We start from the raw sequence: 17,889 nt of genomic DNA, 5'->3' as shown, positions 1-17,889 counted from the left end.
TTTTTCATTGTATTCTCCCCAATTGTTATTTTGTTCTTTTTTCATTACCATATGAGCTTGAACAAACAACAGATGAAATAATAATGGTGAAGTTCTGAAATGAAAACACACGTATTAGACTTAACGGGGAAGAGACTGTGGTGGCTTTTGCAGCCCTTTGTCCTCTTCCTTCTCTAATTGCATCTAGCTGAGACGCTGAAATCACCAATCGATTCTCTTTTTCTTTTTTTCTTTTTTTTTTTTTTTTTTGCGGTACGCGGGCCTCTCACTGTTGTGGCCTCTCCCATTGCGGAGCACAGGCTCCGGACGCGCAGGCCCAGCGGCCATGGCTCACGGGCCCAGCCGCTCCGCGGCATGTGGGATCCTCCCGGACCGGGGCACGAGCCCGTGTCCCCTGCATCGGCAGGCGGACTCTCAACCACTGCGCCACCAGGGGAGCCCACCAATCGATTCTTTAATAAGCATTATGCAGCCACTCTGATGCAGCTGATTTTTCTTCTTTTTTTTCTTCTTGGCAAGCAGCTAAGACTACTAACAGCTCACTGTAACCTTATATCCACATCTTTGGGGATTAAGTTCAGCAAGGTATCCAGTAAAAAATATTTCCAGAAGCAATAATTTCTAAAGTAACGTTTAATATTTTAAAAGCCCACGTTGGTCTCTGCCTTGGTCTTAAATGCTTTGGGTGTATAGTTCATCTGGAAATTTTTGTTTTTTTTCCCCCACGGCCATCTGAGCTACAGCATTTATTCATTTAACAAATAATTGTTGAATTCCCTCTGTGTACCAGGCACTGTACTAGATGCTGAGAATGAAATAGTGAGCTAAATAGCTATAGCTACTTCTGTCATGGAGCCCATGGGTTAATTATCGTCTAAAATGTAATTCAATATTCACACCAATCATATACTTCCAATTAAGATCAGCTCTATGAGAGTCATGTGGTGCTATGAGATCTTACTGAGAACATCTGATCGATTTATGGCTTCTCTGATGATGGGATACATTAATTGATATCTGAAGAAAGAATGGAGTTAAGTAGAGATGGGGATATTAGACTTTGAGCTGAGGGAATCAGCTGGTGAAAAGACCCTAATGTGAGAGGTAGCAGGGAGCATTTAAGGAACTGCAAGAACCCCAGCTGGAGTGTAAAGAAATACTATTTAAGATGAAGCTGGAGAATAGTCAGGGAAAAGACGACATGAAGTCTTACAGGACAAGTTAAAGACTTTTAATGTGTCCTGATATCAGTGGACAACAGTGGAAGGGTTTGGAGGTATATGTATATGACATGATTGGAGGTGTGGAAAGTATTTCAGAAATTGGAGGCAACATAGGCAAATGAGGACAAAAGAATGAACAGTACCCCTCCGGAGAGCAGAAGGTAAATCAGGTTGGGTGGGCATAAAATGGAGAGATTATAAATGGTGTGAGACACAGCTGGGATGGTTCATTGTGGACCAGGGCAAAATGGACTAGAATCATGTGTTGAGTAGAATGGATTTTATTCTGAAAAACTTGAAGGAAATGGCATGAGCACAAATGCATTCTAGAAGGATTAGCTTAGACCAGCACTGTCCAATTGAGCTTTCTATAATTTAGTAACTTTTATAATTTTATATATAAATATATAAATAGCTGTTAAGCACTTGAAGTGTGGCTTGATCAAATGAGGAAATAGAATTTAAAATTTTTTTTAGTTTTCAATTTTACTTAAGATGGCTACCACTTAGCACAGGTCTAGTCACAGTACGGGGTATATGTGTGTAGTGTGCGCTGGTGTTGGGGGCGGCTGGAAGGTTGGAATGAGGAAAAGGATTGAAGAGATAAGCTGGGAATCTGGGAGCGATATGATGCCAGGAAGAATAAAGACAGGAAAGTCATAGAAGCATGAAATAAAAATATTTCATTTACTTTGTCTAGGGCTGAGGGAACATGAAGGGAATAATGAGAGGGAGAGAAACCTAGATTAAATTCAAATTACAGATAGCCTTGCATGCCCCACTAAGGAGTTTGGACTTTCTGTGAAGAGGAGCATGGATCTCTAAAGGTTTGGGAAGATTGACATTTAAGCAGAACTTTCAAAAATGTGCTTGCCAGAAACTTCATCTAATCAGGGTATGTAAGATAAATTAGCATCTGTGTGTTTTATTAGAGTCCTTGTGCCTTGGAGTAGTGACACTATATTCATATGTCTTTCTTAGCCTGAGGACTCCCTCATGGCAAGGATTACAGTTTAGCTATTTTGCCTTCTCTTGACCTCCAAGGACCTAGTTGCCGGAAAAATGTTGAATGTAATTCCAGAAGAGCTGAGAGCCTAAGCCATGACTGGGAATGGTTGGTGAGTGACACATGCAGAAACACTTGGGAGTGACATGCAGAGAAGTTAGCAGCTGATTGAATTTGAAAGCCTTTCCTCTCCCACAATGTTCTAGGTGCATAAGGTCAGGGACTGGGATTCTGCCTGAGGACTGGGTATCCTACTCATACTTTTGGGCACGGAGCAAATCTTGAAAAAAACTTCGTGCCAATTGAAAGGTAATATTTAATAAACATTTTTTGCAGTGTTTATTCCAAATATCTAGAAGTAAAATATATAGTTATGTGCTTCCAGATTACCTTCCAGTCTACGTCAGTGTACACCCCTACCAAGAGTGTGTAGCTCTGTTCTCTGTCCATGTTTTGTCAGTACTAGAAATTACCAGTTTATTTTTTTCCCTGATGTGATAGGCTAAAAATGAAATACTATGATTTTACTTTGCATTTCACTGATCACTACTGAAGTTGAGAATCTTTTCTTGTATTTAGTATCTATGAATTGTCCATTCATTTTTTTCAGCCTAGTTAAAAATGTGGGTCTCTTTCTCAATAATTAAGAGCATTACTTATGTATCAGTAATGTTAGCCTTTGATTTCTTATTTATTTGGGAAATATTTTATTCAAATGTGGTATTTTGCCTTCTAAAATGATTTAAAGGAAAAATACCTATAATACAGAAGTTCTAAGTTTTACATGGTAAACCTGTAATTTTTTTCTCCTTTATGTTTGTTTTATGGTGTACTTGACAAAGCCTTTTCCACACTAAGGTTATGAAGATGTTCTATTATATTTTTTCCTTATGTAGTATTTAAATTCATGCTTAAATTTGAATCTTCAGTAGACCTTAAATTTATTGTTGTGTGTTAGGTGAGGTACAGATCTAATTTCAGAAAACCCTTTTCCTAAATGAAGTTGTAGCCAACAAACTCTCCTGCCTGCCTGTGGTCAAAATCAGCCCTGTGGAATTATGCCTCAGATTCAATGAGGAGTGATAAAGGAAGATCTACTGCATTGTCTCAACACATCTCTCTCTGTCTCTCTGAGTTGTAGTAAGAGACAGAATAATCTTGTTCTCATTTAATCCATTTAATTTAGAATCAGTCTGTGAGATTCCATCGGTCTGTATCTCCACATTACCTTATATAGTGCTCTTTGCATAAAAATAATTAAAATATTTGTTGACAAATAAAAAAGAGACTAGAGAAAGGAATGTAAGGAAGAGAATATTAACGCTAATTATGGCTTCAACTTAACCTGGTAGGGAATATATACTCTATTCAACTATATTTAAGTAGAGTAAGAAACTTGGAAGAGGAGCAAAGTGGTTTTAGTTTTTTCAGCATCCTGACAAAACGTTTAGGAGGTTTAAAGATAATATTTGCAAACCATACAGCCCAGTGTCTGCACATAGTAGGTCCTCATTCCTGGTAACTAGAAAATAGTTATTATTTCAGGCATTCACTGGAGGGGAAGATATCTCTATCATGGACTCTTTAAGTTTTTAAGAGGAGATAGCTTCATGTATGAAATAAGAGCCTAAACACTCCAATAAATCTGAATTTTAAAGCTCTCAAATGGTTAACATCACAACTAAAAAAATAATAACTGAAGTTCATTATTCACTAATGTTGCTGTCTTCCTAAAACTAGACATAAGAATCTTACAAAAAATAAAAGCTGAACATTAATGGGTGTTACTCAACTTATATGTCTTCTCTACTCGGTCATAGCCTGTGTGTGTTACATTCTAAATTAGGACAAAAACAGGGAACCAAACTAATTTATAAAATGCTATGACTTTAAATATCATATGTTAGAATAAATCAATAGAGAGAATAAATTTGAAGTGGCTGAAATAACCACCTTTGACTTTAATCCTTTTGGGCTTAGGGAAATCACTGATGTGGCACTTTCAGGAGATTTGATTTTATAGGGTTCTCAGCCGGAGAGTTTTTAAAAATACAAAAAGTGATAGAGCCTTAGATATAAGACAGGCATCAGGCTGTCACTGTGAAGCTGCTTTGCTTTTAAATGGCCTGCTCCCAAGTTTGAATCCAAAATCTAGTGACAGAAAAGCTTTGGATTTGCTGGCAAAGATGAAAGATGCTCAGAAGCTATTACCTTAAAATAGAAATTGATAAATAGGCTGTAGAAGTTTAGATTCTGACCTAAAGGGAAGTGGAGAATTAAATTGAGATAATTATCTGTTCACTTGAGGCAAAATTAAAGTTCACCTTTAAAAAGAATCAGATCATTAATGCCGAAGTGTAGATTCTCATTCACTTACATGATAAGGAGTAAAAAAGGAGTTACTAAAATTGTCTAGATTTATCTAAAATATTATAATTCATAAAGTTTCATTTAAACACATGTTTAAAATATGCAGAGTATTCTCAAGGACTTGGAAAATAGGGAGGAAAAGTGCCCCTGAATATTATTATTTAAAAAGAAAACGTCTCTTTCTTTGTGTTTCCTATGTAGAATAAGAAACTTGAATTCACCTCTGGTATTGTGATCAAAGAAACAGGGAAGAAAAAGATAGATATTAATAGGAATCATCTCAAGTTAAATGTCTTTATTCCTCAATCATCACCTGCGTCTGTTACATTCTAAATTAGAACAAAAGCAAAGACCAAACAAATTTATGAAATGCTATGACTTTAAATAGCTTAAGTCCAAATAAATCAACACAGAGAAGCGTCATCTCAGGGAACTAACCCAAATCTAGTTATGATCAATAAGAAAATTCCTGCCTTTAACTTTTCAGGGATAATTGCTAAATAGTGGCTAATCACTGCTCTTGGACAGGGTACCAATGTTCCCATGGGAGCCTAATTCCCTAATTAGTGTCTGGGTCACTAATGTTGCCTTAACCAGGATACTGAATTAGACAAGTGACAGTCCGTCAATCCACCGAAGGGCAGTATTAGGATGTATTCGTAACCCCACTTAGGAAACGCTGCAGGGTTAGAGGAGTCTTTACTCCCTTGAAGAGTACCCACTGAAGGGTTTTCTATCTCAGCAGCTTAGAACGGTATGGAGTGAAGCTTGAGAGGGGGAAGGAAGAAGTGGACTACGTAGTAAAATTTCACCCAGCTAAGTCAGTCTTCTCCCCATGAAGTTTCTGAAGTGCCTTATTTTCGAATCAGATCTAAATCATCTAAGTAAGTAGAGAAACACAGACATGAAGCCAAGTAATTCAACTAAAACACATGATTTGGATTTCATTGTCCATGCATTTTAGGACAAATCACAATTTAGTAAAGAAAAAAGAGGCAACATTTGAAAAGTGGTCTCATGTTTTGCCTCACATTAGGAGAGCAGATATGGTCTTTGAAACTGATGTTCTCAAACAGTACTATAAAGAAACAAATATATAGTAACTGGGATATGTCTCTATAGTATATTTTCTAACTTCAAAAATGAAAATTTTGTAAAATTTCACTTGGAATCATACAAAATGAAAGACATGGAATTTTAAAAACAATGCATGCATCATGATTTTAACGAATCAGAGACTTGGGATTATGTCACATTACATTGTTCTCATGCATAGCTACATGGTCGTTCTTGGATTCCTTGATTACTCTCTGTATTATTTACATAAACCCTTTGTAACCCAAATGTTCCAGAATACAACTTCTTGATTTTTGTTTCTTTCTCTATATTTAAATATGTAAATATATTCATTCATTTAATCACTTACTCAACAAATGTTACTGAATGCCTATTTGGAATCAAGCAGGATGCTAAGTACTGATACGGCAGTGATGGGCTAGAGTAGGCACAGTCTGTGGACTCATGCAGATAAAGTCTAATAGGTGGAACAGATATTACAAAAATAACCACATGAATGAATGAGAAATTACAAACTGAAGTTAACTGCTATGAAGGAAAATCACAGGATTCAACGGAAATATGAGAAAATGTCTCAGCATAGAAATGTGGTTATAAACTGAGTAAAACAGTCATTTATTAGTACCAAGCACCAGGATATTTCTCTCTGGTTTGTATGGAGAAAGGTCCTGAGAACAAGAGGAAATTGTTACAAACCTTAGGATTCACTGCAGGCAAGAAAGGCACGGAGCAGAAACACTGTTTCTTTCCCTCTCCACCAAACAAAAAGTTTCACATTGTGTGCATTAAGCAGGCAGAGAAGGCAAAAATGTCAAAAATCACACGAAAGAAGAAAATACGAGCAATGTGCTCAAAAATGTTTCCTTCCATCAGTAATCACATTGCTTCTAAAAGGATCAGAATTCAGTACAGGTTGGGTTTTGCTTTTTGTTGTTTTTGTTCTTAAGGCAGGTGGGTTAAAGAGAAAGACAAATACCTTATGCTAACACATATATATGGAATTTAAGGAAAAAAATGTCATGAAGAACCTAGGGGTAAGACAGGAATAAAGACACAGACCTACTAGAGAATGGACTTGAGGATATGGGGAGGGGGAAGGGTAAGCTGTGACAAAGCGAGAGAGAGGCATGGACATATACACACTACCAAACGTAAGGTAGATAGCTAGTGGGAAGCAGCCACATAGCACAGGGAGATCAGCTCGGTGCTTTGTGACAGCCTGGAGGGGTGGGATAGGGAGGGTGGGAGGGAGGGAGATGCATGAGGGAAGGGATGTGGGAACATATGTATATGTATGACTGATTCACTTTGTTAGAAAGCAGAATCTAACACCATTGTAAAGCAATTCTACTCCAATAAAGATGTAAAAAAAATAATTAAAAAAAAACCTTTCAAGTGCACCTAAGTTATATACATGCTTACTTTCAAACACTTTCCAATTTTGTTAAGGGTTTTCATGGTCTGCCTTTGTTCTGTTCCAGGAGATTATGTGGTCATGACTGTGTATTTTGACCTGAGCAGAAGAATGGGATACTTCACCATCCAGACCTACATCCCCTGCACACTCATTGTTGTCCTATCCTGGGTGTCTTTCTGGATCAATAAGGATGCTGTTCCAGCCAGAACTTCTTTAGGTGAGACACAATTCTTTGCTTGTACTGTCCCAAGGTAAATACCAAATATGACTAATCTTTATTCTCCTTTAAAAATTGACTTGATTTTAATTCAGTCATCAATTACACAGAAATGCCATTTGTTTCATTTTAAAGAAAACTAGCATATTAAAAAAAAGAAACAGTATATAAAGTTTCCTAGTTTTGTTTTGCTAAATTACCTCCATAGGCTTTCTTCAGTACTGAAGTTTTTAAATAATTTAAATTAACTGGGGGGGTGGAAACCTTTTCTTTTCAGTAGATTTTTTTGTCTTGATCTCTGGGCAGTAGTACACTGGAGCTGCTCACACCAGCTCATGAGAGCTGATTGTGTTTATCTTTTCCCAACATTGTGTTCAGTGATGCCACATTGGTAGTGAAATCAACCAAGGTGAAAATATTAACAACACGGAAATAGGCAAACACTAAAAATCAGGGGCACCTTTTCTCTAGGGAATCAATTGTTACACATTTACTAGCACATCACTGGCTATTGATTAATTTCAACATGCATAATTATTGTGACATTTCAAGACATATATACACAGTAATTGGCTCCTTATAAAAGAACCAATGAAAAGATTATTTTGGGGAAAACATAATTACCTGTGAAATTCTGGGACCCCTCTCTCCACTTTTAAGATTATTTGCAGTTTGCTCCATCTCTTGTATATGGTGATATCTGTCTTGGAGTTTCACATCTTTTTCCTCACACAAGGAAAGAGGACTCACGTAGATTACGACAAAGCCACAGACTCACAGGGACATTGGAGGCTAGGCCCATGAATAAAATTCTCATACTACATAAAATTTCCTAAAGACTTAACTAAAACGACTGAAAAATGAATTGTAAAACCACTGTCCTCCTTCATCGTCTGTATGAAAACTAGAACCATATTTCTTGCTCACTCTGACTAGAGAGGCAGCATGTAGCAGTTAAGAGCTTGGATTTTGAAGTCCAGAGAATCGGGATTCCAACCCACACATATGGTATGGCCTTGGATATGCCCTTTAGTCTCTACAAATCACATTTTACTCACATGTGAAACATATATCATTTCCTGTACCTAACTGTGGGGTTTTATTAGGTGAAATTAGGTATTCCATGCAAAGTTCACAAAGCATAGTAGGGCCTCAGAAATGTTAGCATTTATAGTCATTTTCTGACAAAGTGATCTGTACCACGTTATTAAAACTGAGGGCAGAAGTGATTACTGGGAAAAAAAAAGACATCATTTGCATTTTTGTTCTCCTCCAAACCTAATTTAGTCTCCCATCTGTTTCAAAATAAAGTTATTTTGAGTTTTTCTGTTAGATGAGGTACTTTATGTTACAGGCTCTACTTAACAATTGTAATGTCCTGTCTAATGCTACATGCTAAGACAAACCCAAAATGTGCTGAGTCCATTACTTTAGGACTATTACCTGTGATTGTGAGTAGTGTATTGCATTACATGCTTCTATGTCTGTTACATCAGAATGTAAATGTATTTTTCACTCCCAGTATAGTGCCTGGCACATGGCTGGTACCTCAGTGATTATTCAAGGAATGTATGCACTTATGAATGGATGGAAAAAATGCACTGATGCGTTCCAATCTAGCCATTCCAAAAATATTTTAAGGGAAGGATTTTAAATCAATCTATTCCTCTTGAAGTCTAGTTCCTGCTGGTCAAAATCCCTCTTAAGACCACTCTAGTAGCTCATTTCCACCACTTATTCAATGAGTGCTCACTGGCAAAAGACCATGGTGGGAGAAGGGATCAAGGGGAGTGGGCTGAGGAATGAGGGACGGGTCCCCAAGCAAATAGCAGGTAGGTGCTCCTCTTATTTGTTGATCATTTACTATAAGTCAGGCGTCTTCAACATGGTCCCCATGCTTTTTCTACTCTTCACAACGGCTGCATGTAGAAGTTGTAATGATAATAAAGGTTATTATCACACTTTTAGAGCTAAGGAAGCAGAGGTGCTGTAAGGTTAAATGACATTTACGAGGTCACACAGCCAGCAGATAGTTGATCTGCACCTTGGCTGATGGACACCTACATCTGCTCTGGGTGAGACCTTGTTGAAGGCCAGTTGTGGGAAACGGGAGGGCGCTGAGCTGAGCTGGTTTCCGTTTTAGCTTTGCTGTCTCACTTCTTTAGATCAGTGCTTCTTAGAGTTAACTGCACATTGAACTCAGCAGAGGGCCTTTAAAAGTACAGCTGTCATAGTCCAACCTGAAGAGATGCTTATTTAATTTGTTGACAGCATGGGCTGGGTGTCAGGATTAAAAGAAAAACAAAATTTCCCAGGTGATTCTAATGTGTGATCAGGTTTAAGAACACTGACCTAGATTTCACTGAGTCCAATTACCTTTTCCAGTGTTTACAATCAAGAGTTGAACCAGATGACATTAAACGCCGGTGAACTTCAAGTTTATTGCCATTGAACAGTGAGAGAGCCAACTTATTTGATGAGTGAGATAAATATACCCATGTGGCTCAGAGATTGACTGCTTTCTAAACTCAGATCACCACAGAATGGGGAATATTCATTTTGGAACTTGTAACACTTGAGTATAGTTTGGTACACGAGTGGTAGCTGGTGAGGTTTAATCATGGGGTAAGGATGATGGATGAAACAAGGACAACACGAACTGGTATTTTTCACACAAGTTATGAGGTAAAAGGTAACATACCTGAAGAGCTTACTTCATGCCAAGACTGGAGGAACTGAAAAAAGCTATGGATATTTTTCATGTATCTCAGGTAAGAGAACCCTAATTTCTTTGCTTAGCAAAACTAGGCTTAAAAACCACATTAGGGGCTTCCCTGGTGGCGCAGTGGTTGAGAGTCCGCCTGCCGATGCAGGGGACACGGGTTCGTGCCCCGGTCCGGGAAGATCCCACATGCCGCGGAGCGGCTGGGCCCGTGAGCCATGGCCGCTGAGCCTGCGCGTCCGGAGCCTGTGCTCCGCAACGGGAGAGGCCACAACAGTGAGAGGCCCGTCTATCGCAAAAAAAAAAAAAAAAAAAAAAAAAAAAACCCGAAGAAAAAACACATTAAAAACAAACAAAAAAACCACATCAGGCTATCTTGTTGTTGGTTGGTAAATCACTTAAAACGACTTCATTGTTCTCTTCTCTGTGGCTCCAGGCAGACCTGAAAATATCTTGAAGCATTTTTTTAAGATTCTTCTTTTACATGGCTGTGATGAACTTCCATGTAGCCTAATGATATGAGACAGGCCACATTGTCTTAAGTGAACTTATCCACGGTACCTACTCTGAATACTGACATTTTCACTTCTAATAGGTCATATGTGGTTTGAGGCCTGAATGTGAAGACCAAAGTGCCAATTTAGTTTTGAAATTCCCCCACAAAAATATCAGCTGTGATTAGGTCTAATCAAAAACTTCTACACGAATTAACGTACAGACAACCTAAGAGAAGCTTTTTTTTGTTTGAGAAGCAGATCTTCTCTAAAATAAATGATAATAACACCTTCTATTTATTGAGACTTTACTAGGAATTGTCACTCTATGTGCATTATTTAATTTAGTCTTCCCAAGAGCCTTAGGGAGTTCCCCCAGTCACTACCATCCCCAGTTTGTAATTGAGAAACTTGCCCATTCTTATGTTTCCATCATGACAACATGGAAGACCCACATATCCACATCATATCCCAAATTAGGAATTTACAATAGCTACCAAGTGTGTGGTGCTTCATCCTGCATATTATGGACCTATTTATAGAGAGGAAATACAACAGTGTGGTTCAAAGCATTGTGTTTAAAGTCAGACTTGCTAGGCTTGTATGTCATCTCTATCACTTAACTAGTTTATTCCTTCTGTACTCAGTTTTTTTCACCTGCAAAAAGAAAAAAAAAAAAAAAGCAAAACAAGGATACAGTGCTTACCTCATTGTGAGGATTTTGTAGGATAATTAATTATACAAGTACTTAACATAGTACTTGGCCAAAGATTCTTAAGTGTTAGTTTTAATTGCACAGAACAGTATCTATCTCCCCCAAGTCATCAATGTGGATTCCTATTTTCAAATGTAGGTTGATTCTCTAGTCTTTCATATATACACTATTCTTCAATTGTTTTATTTATTCATTTGATATTTATTGAGTCCTAGCACTATACTCACTATGGGATTACAATGGACATCAAGATATATTTTTCTTTTTTTCTTTTTTTTTTTGCGGTATGCGGGCCTCTCACTCACTCTTGCGGCCTCTCCCGTTGTGGAGCACAAGCTCCGGACGCGCAGGTTCAGCGGCCATGGCTCACCAGCCCAGCCGCTCCACGGCATGTGGGATCTTCCCGGACCGGGGCACGAACCCGTGTCCCCTGCATCGGCAGGCAGACTCTCAACCACTGCGCCACCAGGGAAGCCCAAGATATATTTCTTACCTGTTGTCACAAAGTATATAGACTAGACAGGGAGATGGATGACTCCACGATCACTAACAGATGCAGAAACTTAGACTGTTGAAGTGACTTAAGTGCCTATAACTGGAGCTATAACCTATGCAGATACTGAATCTGTGTTGCCTTTATTATACTTAACATAGCTGTTACAGAAGGTAAGCCCCTGACCCTTCCCCTGTAGATACATATAGGTTGTCTTAACTTTGTTGTTATTAAACAATAATTAGGGAGGACTAGTTTGCCTGGGCACTGTTGCACAAGGGGGAAAAGAAGTGTTTTGAAATCAGACGTTTAATTTTTGTGTTTAAATCCTTCTGCTACTTTACCATCTGACATGGCACTGGTCCTTTAGCATCCTTTTCCTCAACTATAAAATCAAAATGAAAATATCTGCTGTAAAGATTCAAAGAGAGAATGCACATGAAATGCTTATCAGAGTGCCTGGCATGAGGAAGTTTTCAGTAAATATTAGTTATGATATTACTTCTGAGATACCTATTTTCATCACAAATAGCCTCTAAAGAATTTATCCATCAATCAGAACATGTCAGTCGTACACAACGCACCTCCTCTATTTAATACTTTTAAATGACTTCTCCTTGCACTTTGAATACAACGCAAACTCCTGTGCATGCTCTGCATGATTTAACTTCTATTTCCCCAGCATCACCATGATTTCCCCACCCATCCCCAGAAGCCAGGTATTTTAAAATTCAAAAACAGATAAGGTTTCCCTTCCTCAGAACCTCCCTTTAAGTTATTTAGTGCTAATAGACAAAAGGTTGGTTGCTTCTAGTTTTTTAAGCTTCGCCTTAAATATCACCTCCTCAAAGAGGCCTTCCACCTAAGTAAGTTCTCAGCGTCCCTGCTCTTCTGTATGGCACATACCATAATGTGTAATTATACTTTTCTTTGCTTACTTGATCCATGGTGGTGTCTTTTGCTGAAATACAAGGGACACGTGGGCAGTGACCATGTCTATTTTATTTCTCAGCACATTTTCAGCACGTTTCTCAGCACATACAGTAGATGATACATAGCAGGCAGGCAATACACATCTGTGAACTGAGTGAATGAATTTGAGTTACACCTCCTTTCCCAATACTGAGGTTGCTCCTCAGAAGTCACAAAACACGTTTGGTTTTATTAGTGACAGTTATCCAACTTGCTGATGTGGTCACATGATCTGTTTTGTTGTGTCTTCCTCCAGGCATTACCACTGTCCTGACGATGACTACCCTCAGCACCATTGCCCGGAAGTCGCTCCCCAAGGTCTCCTATGTCACGGCAATGGATCTCTTCGTATCTGTTTGCTTCATCTTTGTCTTCTCTGCTTTGGTGGAGTATGGCACCCTGCATTATTTTGTCAGCAACCGGAAACCAAGCAAGGACAAAGACAAAAAGAAGAAAAACCCTGTATGTATCATTTCTTATTGGGATCTTTGACATTTGTATGCAGAGAGATCACCTGGTTTTGGTTTGGTTTGGTCTTGCTTAGCCTGTCTGCAGGCTATCCACACTTTGGGCCGTAAGATGAAAAGGGACTGTGTGAGTTTGGCCAGGCCATAAGGATTCATTAAGGTCATCAGTTACTTGGGAGAGACCTGATTCACTAAGGCAGACTCTTGCTCTCTTTATTTCATTGGGAGTATAACCATGGCTTTACAATGCATTCATCTTCTAGTAGCTTGTTACTTTAGGTTTCATTGTTTTTCATCTTTCTGCCTCTTAACTAACATTTTTAAATTATTGGTGTTTTAACTTAAATATTTCATCCAATGATTTCCAATAGGAAGCCACAAGGTTCTTAAAGTTTCAGAGATCACCACACTGATGCAAATAATGTGTGTATGTGTGTGTGTGTGTGTGTGCATTGCCAGAGGGCTTCTATTGGTTTTATAGTTAAAATGTATTTTTTAGCCTCCCTTTTTTATTTTCTCATATATAAAATGAGTATTACAAAAAAGACATATCTTATGAGGCTGCTGTGAGGAATAAATGTGGTAATGGATGTAAAAAACATTACATAGTACCTTACATTTATAGTTGATGATGGTGGTTGATGTTGATGATTTACGCAGTTACCAACCTGGATTGAGTTCAGTGACTTGGAAACAGGTAGGATGGCTTCACCTTGCCACCTAACTAACTTTAAAATAGAGTTGATGAAGCATAAATATAAATGCCTAAAGCAACTGTCTTTTATTATGGATGTTGAAAACAGCATGTAGCTATCCGTTTGCCCACTTAAACGCAGTGTTTGGTTCATAGGAGGCCCCGTGAAAATTAAGGTCCATTTCCTCACAATACTGGGGCAAAGGAACTCCTGAATTTATAGCCTTTTCTGGTCTTCTGCTCTAAGGGCTATGAGGGTCATGATAGTGGCCAGCTTTCTGACCCATGGGCTTTGGGGAGCTGAATTATAACCACAGAATCTAGCTGATGCTAGACTGCATCCTGATGCATCTCCAGAAACCCAGGTGAAATCCTACAAATTGCACGTGTTTATTTGAATGTAAGAAAGACATTATAACAGGTAAAGAAGCATCATTATTCTTGACGATTAATGCAAAAGAAATTGTTATCTTTAGTTGCCCAAATATTCACTATACTTTATGCAGCCCTTTCTTTCTCTGTCTGTATTGCCTCTCTTTACCTTTGCATTTTCTCTATCCTTAGTTTATTTTCCTTGTTGTGTTGTTTTTTGTTTTCTTCCCCTCCTTCACTTGCTATTTCATTTTCCCCCAAAAGATGTTTCTACTGACACTCAGCATTATTACCTGCCAGTAGAAACAAGGATGTGAGGACTGGCTTAGGACAAAACCCTCTGGTCCTCTCTATTGTGGAGTGGATTTTGTTGCAGAGATACAAAACACATGGATTCCTTAAACCAGGGTCGTGAGATGGCAGGAGAAAAGAAGGCAGAGGAGAAAGGGAATTAAAGAACCTGCAAAAATGAAATTACCTGAGAACTTCATGCATTTCCCCCTTTTAAGCCAATTAGATGACTTATCAGAACTATCAAGAGCCCAAGCTGTGAATGAGAAGCTGAAATTTCATTTTCCCATTTAATATGCCCTTGGGTTCATTGTGTCAAGGCTCTCCTAGTAAGGCCTCCTTGATGATAATTAGAAAATAAAATCAGTATTTCTGTACAGGGAAAACGGGCAATAGAAGGCTTCCTCACACGTGAACAATACTGGCTTTTGCAGTTAGATCACTGTGGATTAATTTACTGAAGATTTCACTAGCAATCAATCACCAAATTTCATTTTCCAACTTTAGGCATATGCTTTATTCCAATCTCAGAACTGTCCTTCTGTGTTTACAATTTCAGTCCATTTCACTTGCTATGCTTTCAAAATGTATTTTTAATTTATCTTATTTTGTCTCTTTTTTTTTTTCCTTTTTTCATTAAAAAAAAATGCGATTCTCTTTTCTGTCTACAAACCCAAAGCTTCTTCGGATGTTTTCCTTCAAGGTATAATGTTTTTTGGAATGGAAATTCACTGCATGCAACTGCTGAATTTAACTATTAATGCTTACATGGTGTTTTATTTATTTTTTATGAGCAGATATTTAAGCATTCCACTAGAGATAACACATTTAAGATGGAGAAAGTTCTATAGATTTCTAGAATTGATTCAGCAACCCTACATTAATTCAGAGGTTTTGACGTAACGTGAGGCTAAAAATATCTCTAAGCTCTATGAGATGTCATTAGTAAAGTGGGCCTCTTTAAACGTCAAAGCCAAGACTTACCCTCTCTTCTCAGATAAAAATGGAATCCAGTTTCACTGGTTGTACCTATCATGTTCCATATATGCCATATATGCCCTAAAATTTGACTCTGTAAATCCTAATGCAACAAAGGATTGTTTTTCAATAAGTACATGCAATAATCTCCACTGACCTGAACTCTGTCAGTTCTATAAAAATAATACAGTCTTTTTGAAATGCTTTAAGTTAAAAAACCCATCCCTTCCGTCCAGGGTGATCCAGGGGCCTTTGGCTCTATCATGCAATATTTAATGAGATTTCTATTCTCAGTTGAATTCTGATAGCTGATTCACAGACAATACGATTTGGATTTATATTATCCTAAAACTAACTCATCCAAATTAACATTAAATAAATGTTTGAGTTTTCTAGCAATTTTGTAATTGGTGCAGCAGCAAAGATTAGATTAACATTTAGTTAATTGGTACTAGTTTCTTCTCATGCCAGACAGAGTTTGATAGCTAGTAACATTTAAAAAAAATTTTCACTCACATGTAGGTTAATATTGCTGACATTCTGAAGCTTCTAAATGGTGAACGTTAGACAAAGTACTTATATATTCCATTAAAACATAAGTAAGTCATACCATTGTGGTATAGACTCAGGAAACTTCTACATTTATATATATCTTGACATTTTCTATTCAAAGCACTTAATACATTTGCTCAGTGTAATGGGGTTAGTGTTTGCCTATATAGATGAGCATGACACAAAATTTGATTTCAAAATTGATGATGCGTTTTGATTTCTCTGTTCTACTCATGTGCAACACCATTAAATGCCTTCATGTAACCAACCTCACATCTAATATTTACTAGAATAAGATTCCATGTAGTTGTTTGATTTAAATCTTTAAACTTTGAGTTCTCTTGGTGTTCAATCTTCTTGCTATAGCTATTAGCTTGGTGGTATTATTTTCAGCTGCACTGCTTAAGCTCAAAATTTGAAATCTGCAAATGTGCTATCCTTCTAAGTTCAATTTTACCATTGTAGATCATGATGTCATAGCAATTCCCTGAGTACTCATTTTCAGATTCATCATTCACATTGGTGACACTGTGGAGAAATGGTCTAGGATTTAGCAAGTATAACTGATCCCTCTCCTTCCCTACCCTTATCTCAGGCCCCTACCATTGATATCCGCCCACGATCAGCAACCATTCAAATGAATAATGCCACACACCTTCAAGAGAGAGATGAAGAATATGGGTATGAGTGTCTGGACGGCAAGGACTGTGCCAGTTTTTTCTGCTGTTTCGAAGATTGCCGAACAGGAGCTTGGAGACATGGGAGGATACATATCCGTATTGCCAAGATGGACTCCTATGCGCGGATCTTCTTCCCCACTGCCTTCTGCTTGTTCAATCTGGTTTACTGGGTTTCCTACCTTTACCTGTGAAGAGGTATGGGTGTTACTGATGTGGGTCTTACTCACTAAATCTCATGGAGAGAGAATGTCCTTTCTAAGTCCACTTATCTAATCCCCTGAGTGGTTTATAATACTCTGAATTTGTTTCTATGTTCTAACCTGGTAAACTGTATTCATGTCATATTGTTTGCACCCAACTCTCCTGTGGTAAATAAGCGTAATTTGAGCTATACTGTTTGCTGTGTCTCAAACCTGCAAGGCAAAGTGAAATTAGAGCAAGAACATTGAAACCAAACAAGATTTTGTTTGTTTTCCACTACAGGAATTGCAATAGTGAAAGGCATGACTATTTACAGTGGTGGTATCCTTAATTCAAAATACAATTAGGTGCAAAAGATCCCAAATTGTATCCTCTGTTCATCTGGGGTCAAGTTGTGGTAAATTTGATCCCAACAGGATATCTCCCTTATTTGAGAAAAATCACAACCTGCTTTAAATACAGGAGCCTACATTAGAAATCTATTTCATCTCCAGCCCAAGATATGAGGAAAATTTCCTCCACATCACATGTACAATGATGTAAATATTTCAATAACGTAGAATGCTTCAAGTTTAATGCATGCCATCTCTCTAGAGCCAAAACAAATGGATTGAAGTTAACATCATAAAGTATTGTCTTTTATTCTGTGTCTTTGGGCTGTAAAAGAATCATGAATGTAATTATAAGGGTTTGGGGTTTGGAATTGGAGGGAGGAATTTTCTATACCTTCTTCCTCATGCATGAAGATTCAAACATCTTATTTTTTCCTCGTATGACATATTAAAACAAACACCTTAAGTAAAATACAGACTGGATAATTGACATCTGCCAGCTCGAAATATGCCCAGTTTCATAGAGAATAAAGTAAATGTGTGTGCTTGCTGCTATTTTTTTTTTCTTCCTTTTAGGATGATAGGTCATAACAGAACTTACTCTCCATCTCAAGAT

The 17,889-nt window shown here is 37.9% G+C and overlaps 1 protein-coding gene across 5 annotated transcripts in view; it reads left to right on the top strand.

The window, feature by feature from the left end:
* GABRG2 (gamma-aminobutyric acid type A receptor subunit gamma2) overlaps positions 1–16,931 on the top strand; it is a 132,086-nt gene extending 115,155 nt beyond the window's left edge. For 2 of the 5 annotated variants that reach the window (XM_060092597.1, XM_060092595.1), the window contains exons 7-10: positions 7,158–7,310; positions 12,963–13,168; positions 15,210–15,233; positions 16,656–16,931. In XM_060092597.1, the coding sequence (XP_059948580.1) occupies positions 7,158–7,310; positions 12,963–13,168; positions 15,210–15,233; positions 16,656–16,931 (659 nt within the window). The remainder of the gene's footprint in view (positions 1–7,157; positions 7,311–12,962; positions 13,169–15,209; positions 15,234–16,655) is intronic. The other 3 variants (XM_060092596.1, XM_060092599.1, XM_060092598.1) reach the window with 3 other exon arrangements.
* The last annotated feature ends 958 nt before the right edge of the window (positions 16,932–17,889 follow it).

The sequence above is a fragment of the Mesoplodon densirostris genome, chromosome 3, assembly GCF_025265405.1.
Source record: "Mesoplodon densirostris isolate mMesDen1 chromosome 3, mMesDen1 primary haplotype, whole genome shotgun sequence".
Classification (NCBI taxonomy): Eukaryota; Metazoa; Chordata; class Mammalia; order Artiodactyla; family Ziphiidae; genus Mesoplodon; species Mesoplodon densirostris.
Note: the sequence above shows the minus strand (reverse complement) of the source record. Positions and strands in the feature narration are given on the sequence as shown.